At 44.8% G+C, this 12,237-nt stretch overlaps 1 protein-coding gene across 1 annotated transcript in view; it reads left to right on the forward strand.

Annotated features, from left to right (window-relative positions):
• Positions 1 to 12,237, forward strand: part of notch3 (notch receptor 3) — a 28,708-nt gene that overhangs the window by 12,695 nt on the left and 3,776 nt on the right. Inside the window, exons 5-32 of the mRNA XM_023279581.3 lie at positions 441 to 563; positions 643 to 876; positions 970 to 1,125; positions 1,226 to 1,411; positions 2,625 to 2,738; positions 3,985 to 4,098; positions 5,099 to 5,332; positions 5,521 to 5,631; positions 5,753 to 5,945; positions 6,077 to 6,222; positions 6,534 to 6,767; positions 6,869 to 7,021; positions 7,146 to 7,374; positions 7,493 to 7,694; positions 7,797 to 7,953; positions 8,062 to 8,246; positions 8,370 to 8,502; positions 8,617 to 8,874; positions 8,986 to 9,098; positions 9,211 to 9,740; positions 9,829 to 10,155; positions 10,246 to 10,394; positions 10,489 to 10,711; positions 10,847 to 10,937; positions 11,077 to 11,245; positions 11,379 to 11,683; positions 11,838 to 11,985; positions 12,104 to 12,201. Of these exons, the coding sequence (XP_023135349.2) occupies positions 441 to 563; positions 643 to 876; positions 970 to 1,125; positions 1,226 to 1,411; positions 2,625 to 2,738; positions 3,985 to 4,098; positions 5,099 to 5,332; positions 5,521 to 5,631; positions 5,753 to 5,945; positions 6,077 to 6,222; positions 6,534 to 6,767; positions 6,869 to 7,021; positions 7,146 to 7,374; positions 7,493 to 7,694; positions 7,797 to 7,953; positions 8,062 to 8,246; positions 8,370 to 8,502; positions 8,617 to 8,874; positions 8,986 to 9,098; positions 9,211 to 9,740; positions 9,829 to 10,155; positions 10,246 to 10,394; positions 10,489 to 10,711; positions 10,847 to 10,937; positions 11,077 to 11,245; positions 11,379 to 11,683; positions 11,838 to 11,985; positions 12,104 to 12,201 (5,315 nt within the window). The remainder of the gene's footprint in view (positions 1 to 440; positions 564 to 642; positions 877 to 969; positions 1,126 to 1,225; positions 1,412 to 2,624; positions 2,739 to 3,984; positions 4,099 to 5,098; positions 5,333 to 5,520; positions 5,632 to 5,752; positions 5,946 to 6,076; positions 6,223 to 6,533; positions 6,768 to 6,868; positions 7,022 to 7,145; positions 7,375 to 7,492; positions 7,695 to 7,796; positions 7,954 to 8,061; positions 8,247 to 8,369; positions 8,503 to 8,616; positions 8,875 to 8,985; positions 9,099 to 9,210; positions 9,741 to 9,828; positions 10,156 to 10,245; positions 10,395 to 10,488; positions 10,712 to 10,846; positions 10,938 to 11,076; positions 11,246 to 11,378; positions 11,684 to 11,837; positions 11,986 to 12,103; positions 12,202 to 12,237) is intronic.

The raw sequence follows: 12,237 nt of genomic DNA on the forward strand, positions 1-12,237 counted from the left end.
CAGCCTGCCTTCACTCTACCCCACTCTGCTGTCTTCACTACAGAAAGAATTTACTTTATGGGCCTTCTGGTTTCCCACTGGGGAGCTGAGAGGAAATGACTCCTGCCAGAGAGGAAGTCATTGAAACTGTGAGAGATTATAAAACAAGCAAACATTGAGGGGAGTGCAGACCCCTGAAGCAGGCAGGAGTCATGGCTGTTGCTGGCATCGTGTGGGAACTGTCATAAGAGGATATAAACAATCAGACACCCTCTGAACCTTTTTACTACCCTCGTTGCCTCACACCTTCTATGGTGTGGGAAATATGACTTAAGGTTTTAAGTACAAATGTTTAGAGTCTGAAACAAAGGCCATTGCCAGTGAATGTTTAATAAACTTACTGTTTGTGTGTATTTCTGTATCTGTGTGTCGTAACTCTTTTCTTTCTCAATTTGTGTCAGGTTTTGAGGGACACAACTGTGAGAATAATGTAGATGACTGTCCAGGTCACAAGTGTATGAATGGAGGAATATGTGTGGATGGAGTCAATACCTACAATTGCCAATGTCCACCAGAATGGACAGGTACAGCTCTTGAAATAAACTTTACATATATAGACTAGGTTGACCATGTGGGCGCTAATATGTCATCTCCCCAAACTAGGGCAATACTGCGCTGAAGATGTCAATGAGTGTCTCATGCAGCCCAACGCCTGCCATAATGGGGGTACATGTTTCAACACCATTGGTGGCCATACCTGCGTTTGTGTTAATGGTTGGACTGGAGATGACTGCAGTGAGAACATTGATGACTGTGCGATAGCTGTTTGCTTCAATGGTGCCACCTGCCATGATCGTGTAGCATCCTTTTTTTGCGAGTGCCCAGTTGGAAAGACAGGTAAGCCGGTTTGTCACGTCTTCTGTGCCCCTTTTGATCCTGTCTGTCAAATTCTTGACTGACGAATCTGTTGTTTCTATGATTTTGCCACAGGTTTGCTGTGCCACCTTGATGATGCATGTGTGAGCAACCCCTGCAATGAGGGTGCAGTGTGTGACACCAATCCTCTTAATGGCCGTGCCATATGCACCTGTCCTGCTGGCTTTGTTGGAGGGGCCTGCAACCAGGACATGGATGAATGTTCAATTGGTAATTCTGCTTTTTCTTCCAGCACTGCAGTCATTTGCACTCTGCTGTACGTTCTCTTTCAGTATGTTTTGTATACTGATTCTCAACCTTCTACCGACAGGGGCGAACCCATGTGAGCATTTTGGGAAATGTGTGAATACAGAGGGCTCCTTCCAGTGTCAGTGTGGTCGGGGATATGCCGGCCCACGTTGTGAGATTGACATCAATGAATGCTTGTCCATGCCCTGCCAAAATGATGCCACTTGCCTGGACCGCATTGGAGAGTTCACCTGCATCTGCATGCCAGGTATTTAGGCCTATTAAAGAGCATCTCCGTTAATATCTATAAAAATATCTACTTTGATTTTCTTTTCACAAAAATGTTTAGTTCCAAATGATTTAAATGCAAAATTCAGAAATTATGAATATGGAAATCCCCTTTCCCCCCCAAGAGAATCAGATTTGATGTAGCACGTTTTTAAAATGAAGGGGATCTCAAAAATTATTTTAACATTTCCAATAAAATGATACAGAGCACCTCACTATAGTGGGATGTCATTCACATGAGACAGACATAAGAACAGAAGAGAGTAGAACAAGTGATTATTTAAACTTGGCCTTCTAAAGAAACATTATCTACAGTGCTGCCATACTCACTGCCAGTGTAGACTATTATGTAATATATTCCCATTGACATTGGTGGTATTGAGGCACCTCTCAACTCTCAGTGCACTGTACAGCCAGACAGGGTATTAGTTTGGACTAAATGATAGTTTGGACACTCAGTGACAAAAACACAGCGAAACTCTCACGCACAGTCCTACATGGATCCTGGGGTTTTTGGAGCTATACAAATTAGAGCTGGGAGTTGGGTCTATAGGACTGGATGTGAGAGAGGGCGAGCAGTTAGGGGGAGGAGTGTGCTGTGAATACTAATGAGTGGTAGAGTGGTGGGAATGGAGCCGAACAATAGGGCCCCTCTGTGCTCCACTTTGCACCCCTCATACACACAGAGAGGGAAAGAGCCTTTTTCCCAGAGCCTCTCCCCCTCCCCCTTCATTTCCAGAGACAGGCCCTTCCTCCTCACCCTCCTCATCATCAGTCAGCCTGGCAAAGCTCATGCGGAGCTGCTGATTATTTCTGATTCCACGCTAGCCTCTCCCCAGGGGCAACACTCTGATTCACATTCTGTTTCAACTCAATGAAGGAGCCATCCATAGTTTGCTAACGCAAAATATATAACATGCATCTGGTGAATGGGACACTGACCCAGGGAGGGGTAATGCTCCATGGACAGTAGGGTGTGGTGATTTCAGGTCAGTGCAGTGGGAACTCTGGCAATGCTCTAGGGATCTTTTTTTTTTCCATCTTGTGGTTCAGCAGAGACCAATGTTAAAAACTCACACGAGTGAAAAGTTTCCCACAGATTGTCTTCCCAGTGCAAACAGTAGACACAATACACATGCACAGCATGCTGCTAAAACAAGTGTGTGATTTCAGTTTGAAATTCTGTCTTCTAGGCTACATGGGGACTTATTGCGAGATTGATGTAGATGACTGTGAGAGCAACCCATGCGTGAATGATGGCATCTGTCGGGACATGGTCAATGGCTTCACATGCACCTGCCAGCCAGGTAATACTTTTCTGAATTAACTACATTTTATTTGAGTGTTTTCATATCTATGTTGCCTGTTAACAACTTCAATCCAGTAACTACATGAGTAACAACAGAGAAGCAAAGTTTAAATGTCCCCAGAATCAGAGAAGGGAGGGTCAGCCTCACTGCTTCTGCCTGCTGGTGTTTAGAGCCACCACTCATATAAAAAGGCAAGCCCAAAAGGCTGCCTATCTTCTTGCCTGAACAAAGGCACTATTGTGACCCCCGCTTCCCTCCTCTCTGGAATGTGGAAGGGACAGCAGTCTCCCTCATCCTGCCCTGGTGGTGGTGGTGGTGGTAGTGGTGGTGGGAGGGGGACAGCAGTCCTGCTAATGAGATTCTTTTCCAGGTCCGCAATTTACATCTGGGACAGACGTCCCCCCTCCACCCCCCATCTAGCTATTGAGCCGGTGGAGCTGATGCAGGCAATGGAGGGGGGGGGGGGTCCCCAAAAGAGAAAACAATCCCACCGTCTCCTCAAACCCCCCCCTTTAGCAGCCCAAGCACCAACACACAGACCATCCTGACACTGTTAATCAACTGAGCAGTGTGCTACCAATGCACCAATTCACCCGTCTGGGCACTGTGCCCAGTGATTTTAGGCTTGCTCGTTTCTCAAACTTTCCGAACTACTACTGCCACTATAATAATAATAATAATAATAATAATAATAATAATAATAATAATAATAATAATAATAATAATAATAATAATAATAATAATAATAATATTAATAATAATGATAATAATAATAATAATAATAATAATAATAATAATAACCAATATCCAAATATCCAGACTCCATAGATGTGTAAAATTGTTGTTGTGCCGACACGTAAATTGCCATAGCCGTTACCAGAACCTACCTAAGTGAATCTGGAATTGCATTTTCCTATTCAAATATTTAATACCTCGAGCTACCAATATTAATTTAATTTCTTTTTAGATCTGCCTCAATTGTAAGTCCCTCCTCTAAAATATCATCAAGGTCACAGACTTCCCAAGGCAGTTTGCAGTGGTCATCTCAGCACTTGTCCAAGTGCACAAATGACATGTCCTTAACCAGTCGAGACACCCTCAAACCCTACCTTAGCCAGACATTACTAACCAAGCCACAGACCTCTGCCCTCCAAAGAAGAGCAGAAGTGCCCTCTGACCTCAGCATGGACCCTTCCACTGGACCTTCTTTCTGACCCCTAACCTCTATGTTTGCATGTCCCAGGCTTTACTGGCACCATGTGTCAAATCGACATAGATGAGTGCGCCAGCACGCCCTGCCAGAATGGAGCAAAATGCTACGACCGACCCAATGGGTTTGAGTGCCGCTGTGCTGAAGGTAAGGGATTCTCCACTTCTTCTCTGCCTAATACTTGTCAGTGTATAGTTGTCAGACAGTACTCATCTCAACAAGTCTCCCCAGACAGAAGAGCAGATGAGCCTTGACCACTTGTTTTGGTCTTTGTTAAGTATTCAGTTTTTAGGGGTGAGTTATTTCTCTGGGTGTCTGCTGGCCAAGCAGACTGACTTGAGGCCCCTAATCCCCCTCTTTCCTTCATCGGCTCTCAGGATCATGGGGTCACTAAGGACCAGCAGTTGGCAAGAAAGGAGCCATGGTCATCACCCCCGACATCTGTTCATCTGTTAAACCCCCATAGAACACCTTATGCTGTGTTTTAACTTTCATTCCTTCACATTCAATCATGTCCACATTTGGAAACAAAACCAGATATAGTTACCTGTGAAGTTTCCCACAAAGGCTGTATGTATAAGCTGGCTGTGTGTATACAGTGATATTTAGCATGTTTGTTTAGAGCAATGCCTATGGAGGAGTACGCTTCATTGTTTCAGTGGCCAGCTGCTTGGTATTCCCTGTGTTTGTGGGCCCCTTCTGTTGAGTGAAGTGGCCCTGTTTGACGTGGCGCAGTCTATTGTTCTCTCCACCACTGAGAACAAAAGCAAGACTGGGAGGCCTGTGTAGGGCCCTTCTTTACTGCTTTGCCCAACTCAGCATTGCTCCACACACATACCACGCAAACCAACAGTTGCTTGCCTAACACACAGACACTGTCGACATGGAAACCACAGTGGATTTGAAGCCAAAACTGTAGAGGCTTTTATGAAGAAAAGTGGGAAATGGACACAGAAGGTTCCAAAAACTAAATAGATTGGGGAAAAGAACACAATTAGAAATTTTACAAAGCAAGTAAGTGATAACGACAGGGAAAGTAATGGAAAGGAAAGCTGATATCAGGTTGTGAGGAAGTAAAAGCCTGAATCTTTGCAACCTGAAAAGTACCTTTTAATCACTTCACATTTATGTTTTTGCCCACTTCTAGGTTATGAAGGGACACTCTGTGAAAGTAACATCAACAACTGTCAGCCCGACCCATGCCACCATGGTACTTGTGTAGATGGCATTGCTAGCTACACCTGTAACTGTGATGCTGGCTATACAGGTTATCGCTGTGAGAATCAGCTCAATGAGTGCCACAGCAACCCTTGTCAGAATGGAGGCAAGTGTGTGGATCTTGTCAACAAGTACATCTGCCAGTGCCAACATGGAACCTCAGGTACCAGGAAAAAACCCAGAAAGCCTGTGATTTAACGATTTAAAAAATTACTTTTGCTGTTCAGGGCAATCACAGTAATAGCGACAAGTATATGTCTGCCCTGAGATACACCGAATCATTAGTTCTGCAATTGTTCAAATGTTTAGGACATTTCAGCAAGTCTAATGTGAAACTCTTTGTCCACTTAGGCAGAAACTGTGAAATAAACTTTGACGATTGTGCCAGTAACCCCTGTGACTATGGCATTTGCAAAGATGGCATCAACCGTTATGACTGTGTTTGCAAACCTGGCTTCACTGGTAAGACCCCCCTACCCCCCCACCTCTAAACATGAAAGCACAAATTTAACATGACAAAATCGATTCTCACTGAAATTGCTGACACACACATTTTGATTTTGTCTAACATCTCCCCTGCCAGGTCCCAAATGTAATGTGGAAATAGATGAGTGTGCATCTAGCCCCTGCAGAAATGGAGGAACATGTGTGGATGAAGAGAATGGATTTCACTGTCAATGTCCTGAGGGTTTCAAGCCCCCTTACTGCTACTCTCAGGTGGATGAGTGCGGCAGCAGCCCATGTGTCCATGGCTCATGCAGGGAGGACATCAATGGGTATGAGAAGTTAGAGCTTTTGTCAGCTTGTAGCTAATCCTACAGGTTTCAGCTAGCATATCAGGTCATTGTCATTTCACTTTTACAAAATAGTATCTCTGGGATAATTGACTGTACTATTGTATTTCCAGTTACCGCTGTGACTGTGAGCCCGGATGGGTGGGGAAGAATTGTGATCTGGACCGAAATGACTGTTTGCCAAGTCCCTGCCAGAATGCTGGCACATGCATCGACCAGCTCAATGGTTTTACCTGCAAGTGTCGCCAAGGCTTCAGAGGTTAGAGGCTGACACACATCAAAACATGCATTATAATTGAAGAGAGGAACACACATGTGTGGCACACATAGTAATTGAAGTCATAATTGAGGTTCTTGTAGAAAACTTCCAGAGATTTATTCTAAAAGGTCACTGTGATGTTGTCCATCTTTTTACTGTTGAATGACAATTGTCTACCTCCCCCTAGTGGTGAACTGAAAATATGTCGATGCATTCTCTAGTCACATTTACGAGTCCAAGACTCATCAAAACTCAGCTCTATTAAACGTTCCAATACCTTTTCCCTTTCTTTTCCTTTTCCCTTTTCACAGGTAACCTCTGCCAGGTGAACATCAACGAATGTGCATCCAGTCCCTGTATGAACAAAGGCACGTGTGTGGACGGCGTGGCAAGCTTCACCTGTCTGTGTGAGCTCCCTTACAGTGGACCCACCTGTGCTGAGGTCCTCACCCCTTGCTCTCCTAACCCCTGTGCCAATCATGCTGTCTGCACCCACACAGCAGATTACTTGGGTTACCAATGTAAATGCCAGCAAGGGTGGCAAGGTTAGCACATTTTGTATGCCATCATTTCACTCACTTATTGTGACATAATCTGTTTGGAAGCTTACAAATCATGTCTCATTGTACCCTTTTGTATCCTTCAGGTCAGTTGTGTAACACCGATATAAACGAATGTATCTCAAACCCCTGCAAAAACCGCGGGACCTGCACTAACATGCGTGGAGGCTTCACGTGCGCTTGCAGAGCAGGATATACTGGGCTGACTTGTGAAACAGACATCAATGACTGTGCTCCAAGTGAGTAGCCACATAAACTTATCTTGCTGAATTATTATAATTGTCTCTTGCTGTCAAACACAGTACTAGATCCATGTACATTACTGTATTTAACCAAAGTCATATTCTTCTGTTGTGCTATTAGATCCCTGTCAGAATGGAGGATCTTGCACAGATGGTGTGAACTCCTTCCACTGTAACTGCCTGCCAGGCTTCACGGGGCCCCGCTGTGCTTTAGAGATCAATGAATGTCAGAGTTCCCCCTGTAAGAATGACGGGACATGCACAGACTATGTTAACTCGTACACCTGCACCTGTAAGCCTGGTTTTACTGGCATTCACTGTGAAACCAACATCCCTGATTGCACCGAAAGGTGAGTGTTTGAGATATGGACATATCACATGTTTTACTTCATAAATTTGCTCATACGTGTTATAAATACTGAATATAATCCTAAAAATTCATATCCATGTTTTTACTCATGTTTACAGCTCCTGCTTCAATGGAGGGGTATGCACAGACAAAATCAATGGCTACTCCTGTACCTGCCGCTCTGGCTTCACCGGCTCCCACTGCCAGTATGAAGTCAATGAGTGTGATTCCCAGCCCTGCCTCAACGGAGGCATCTGTCAAGATGCCCTGGAGTCCTTCCGTTGCTCCTGCCCCAAGGGCTTTACTGGCAACCGCTGCCAGGTACACACACTAACAGACACTATCCTTATTAAGACCTTGAGTCTTCATGCTTTCATGTTTTTAAGACCACAGATTCTTAAGATTTCCATTCTGCTTACCCAGACACCAGTTGATTGGTGCAGGCGCTCATCTCCGTGCCAAAACGGAGGACGCTGTCGTCAGAAAGATGCATCTTTCATCTGTGATTGTACCAACGGCTGGTCAGGACGTTACTGTGATATCCCAAGAGTGTCCTGTGAGACAGCTGCTCGCCAGAGAGGTAGCGTATTTTTATGTTCTGTACATGGGGACATTTGAATTCTATTTCAGAGTTTGTGCTTTAACTGCATGAATAAAGTTCAATTTTCTCCAAAATCTTTCTAATTAGGGCTCCAGACAGATGAGCTATGCCACCATGGTGGTCATTGTGTCAACACTGGGAATACCCACTACTGTAAATGTAATTCTGACTACACTGGCAGCTATTGCGAAAGTCAAGTGGACCACTGTGAAGACAAACCTTGTCGCAATGGCGCCACCTGTAGGGGATATGTGGGAGGGTACCAGTGTGATGTGAGTCTGTTGATTTGTGTTGCTATGAGATTTATGGTCAGAATTCAACAAAAAATCTTTATTCATTTAGTGCTTTTTCACAGCTGTTGAGTTTATGTTCTTTTGAACTTCATGTCGTTACAGTGTATGCCAGGTTATACTGGACAGAACTGCGAGATAGAAATCAATGAGTGCCAGTCTCATCCGTGCCAGAATGGAGGCACATGCATTGATCTGGTGGGACATTATATCTGCTCCTGCCCCCCCGGAACATTGGGTATGCAAGCATATATACAACAGAAAACGCTGCTTATCGCTACAGAGACTTCACCTCATGTGATCAAGAAACAATACATACATAGTAATGTATGATATTCCTCTCCTTTTAAAGGTGTTCTCTGCGAAATAAATGTAGATGACTGTGACTCACCCTTGAGGATGCGCAGTGCTCCTCCTAAGTGCCTGAACAATGGCACCTGTGTGGACAGAGTGGGTGGATATCGCTGCAATTGTCCCCCTGGTTTCACAGGAGAAAGATGTGAGGGAGACATAAATGAATGTCTCTCTAACCCCTGCAGTCCTTCCAACAGTCTTGACTGCATCCAGTTGCCCAATGACTACCAATGCATCTGCAAGCCTGGCTTTACAGGTTAGACAGCTACCAACCATTCTCTGCCCCCTTGTTTCTTTCCTTTGCATTTTCTTTGTGTACAATACATTTTTAATTCTAAAGCTTTTACCATCCTTATTTTGTTTTCAGGTCGGAGGTGTCAGAGCAGGTTCAGTGTTTGTGAGTCTCAGCCTTGTCAGAATGGAGGAGCCTGTTCTCTAACCAGCAGTTCTTCCCTCGGATACACTTGCACGTGTCAACTTGTAAGTGTACATCCATATAAGTGATCCACATGTGTGTTGTTTGGCAATCACAGCATTTTTGATTGTGCATCAAAAGTTCATAACTGCAAAGTGAATATCTGTCTATCTTTAGGGTTATACTGGGCCAAATTGTGAAAGAAGCATGTCCTGTCGGGAGCTGTCCTGCTATAATGGAGGTAGCTGCGCACTTACCACAAGAGGGGCGCGTTGTACCTGCCTGTCAGGTTATGGTGGGCCCCAGTGTCAGCGTCGCAGCAATGAAGGGTGCTCCTCCAAGCCTTGCCACAATGGAGGAATGTGCACTGAAGAGACTAGCTTCCCATTCTTCCAATGCCAGTGTCAAAGTGGCTGGACAGGTAAACGGTGCGAGCAGAAGATCGACAGCGTTGAGCCTTCAATACCCTCATGTCCTCTGGCAGACTGTCACTCCAAAGCCAATGATGGTGTTTGTGACAAGGAATGTAACACATTCCCTTGTCGCTGGGATGGTGGCGACTGTTCTCTAGCAGTGAACCCCTGGGCTCGTTGTCCAGACCGTCGCTGCTGGCATGTCTTCAACAACAGCCAGTGTGATGAGTCCTGTAACAATGCTGACTGTCTATATGACAACTTTGACTGCAGAACCAAGGAGAAAGTTTGCAAGTGAGTTCATATTTACTGTTAAATGGATTCTCCACATTTTTATAGGCCTGAGAAAATTTGAGCTGATCCTTCTGTCTGTTATTTTCAGTCCAATATATGAAACCTATTGCATCGACCACTTTGCTGATGGACTCTGTGACCAAGGCTGCAACACAGAAGAGTGTGGCTGGGATGGCTTGGACTGTGCAGCAAAGGTTCCAGAAAACCTTGCTGATGGTGTCTTGGTTTTGGTAGTTCTACTGCCTCCTGAGGAGCTTCTCCGTACCAGTACAGCTTTCCTGCAGAAATTAAGCGCAATCCTACACACTTCACTGCGCTTCAGGCTAGACGACAATGGAGAGGCCATGATTCGGCCTTACACCCGCCGAGAAGCACGGCTCAAGCGGGAGCTACAGCCTCAACATGAGATCATTGGGTCAGTAAGGCCAACAGTCAACTTTAAAGTTGACGTCTACCATGTAAATTGTGCATTGTTCTAACACCTGCTTTTCTGCTCTTCATGTAGTTCCAAAGTCTACCTGGAAATAGACAACCGTTTGTGCTCTCAAGGCGCCGAGGACTGTTTCCCCACAGCTGACAGTGCTGCAGAGTACCTGGGAGCCTTGTCAGCAGTGGAAATGCTCCGTTTCCCTTATCCCCTCAAAGAAGCTTGGAGTGAGTAGGGATACTTGGAGAACACAAAGAGAACTAGTAAGACTAGTGAGGTACAAATATGTAATTTCTACTTCTATTTCTCTTCTCACCACAGGTGAAAGGATGCCAACTGACCCCATACCGTCCTGGGCCAAGCTGATTCTGGTGGGGATTGCTTCTCTTTTCCTCTTGATCATCCTTGTGATAGGCATGTTGATTGCTCGTAGAAAGAGAGAACACAGCACCCTTTGGTTCCCTGAAGGCTTCTTCCTCAAAAAGGAACCCAGCAGCAACAAGAACCGTAGGGAACCTGTAGGCCAGGATGCTCTGGGAATGAAGTAAGTCATTCGTTTGCAAATGTTAACACTAATGATATTGCTGGAGCGGAATTGCTTCAAGAATTTATTTTGAAATTGAATGAATTTCCTTAGGCTTATATTTATATATATATATATATATTCATCTATAAACAGACACATGCCAAAAACTGTGGAGGAATCTCTTCTTGGAGATCATAGTGACCAGTGGATGGACTCGGATTGCCCAGAAGCAAAAAGGCTTAAGGTTAGTAACACAACTAATTTACAGTAAATTGTCCTCATCAGTTTACATACACACAAGCACCAGAGTGTATTTGTACATTTTCGCAGTATGTCAGCCTGCTTTTAAACTTAAACTGGATTTTCTCTTTCTGTGAATTCAGGTTGAGGAGCCAAGTATGCTCTCAGACAGTGAAGATGCAGTGGACTGCAGACAGTGGACACAGCATCACCTTGCAGCCGCAGACATCCGGGTCCCACCCACCATGGCCCTCACGCCACCTCAAGGAGAGTTTGAAAGTGACTGCATGGATGTTAATGTCCGAGGCCCAGGTTAGTAGTGAAGTGATCTATATTGAAATACTGAGGCTGTGACTTGGACATACATTTTTACACTTTCTTCATACATCTGTTAAGTGCTTAAACGGACATAAACTCACCCATGCCTGTTTTCATCTCCCACCAGATGGTTTTACACCTTTGATGCTGGCATCATTCTGTGGAGGCGGTTTAGAGCCTGAGGTAGCAGAGGAAGAGGAGAATGAGGAGTGCTCTGCAAACATAATCTCTGACCTGATATACCAGGGTGCATCCCTTGCTGCCCAAACAGACCGCACTGGTGAGACAGCACTCCACCTGGCTGCTCGCTACGCCCGTGCTGATGCTGCTAAGAGGCTGCTGGATGCCGGGGCAGATGCCAATGCTCAGGACAACACAGGGCGCACCCCACTTCATGCTGCAGTGGCTGCAGATGCACAGGGTGTCTTCCAGGTAATCAAACATTTTCACACACTGCTTATTTGGCTAAATCGGTAATAGAAATGCTTGCAACGTATTTTAGAACATTTGTGTATGTATATGATATATGTATATATATATATATTGTATATCATAATGTTGAATTCAATCTTTTCTGCCCAACTAGATTCTCATCCGGAATCGAGCCACAGATCTTGACTCTCGTATGTATGATGGCTCCACTGCACTGATTCTGGCTGCGCGGTTGGCAGTAGAGGGCATGGTAGAGGAGCTCATCACTTGTCATGCTGATGTCAACGCAGTTGATGAATTGGGTATGTGTATAATTTTTCACTCAAGAGAGTGACCTGATGCAGATACTCCCATGTCATATATTAATATTAATACGGACACTGTTAATCTGTATGCTCTTTATTTGTTTGTCTCTTTTAGGTAAATCGGCCTTGCACTGGGCTGCTGCTGTTAACAATGTGGATGCCACTGTTGCCCTGCTAAAGAATGGCGCAAACAAAGATATGCAAGATCTCAAGGTATGTCATCCATTTATACTGTTTAACCACACTTTG

The sequence above is a fragment of the Amphiprion ocellaris genome, chromosome 19, assembly GCF_022539595.1.
Source record: "Amphiprion ocellaris isolate individual 3 ecotype Okinawa chromosome 19, ASM2253959v1, whole genome shotgun sequence".
NCBI lineage: Eukaryota > Metazoa > Chordata > Actinopteri > Pomacentridae > Amphiprion > Amphiprion ocellaris.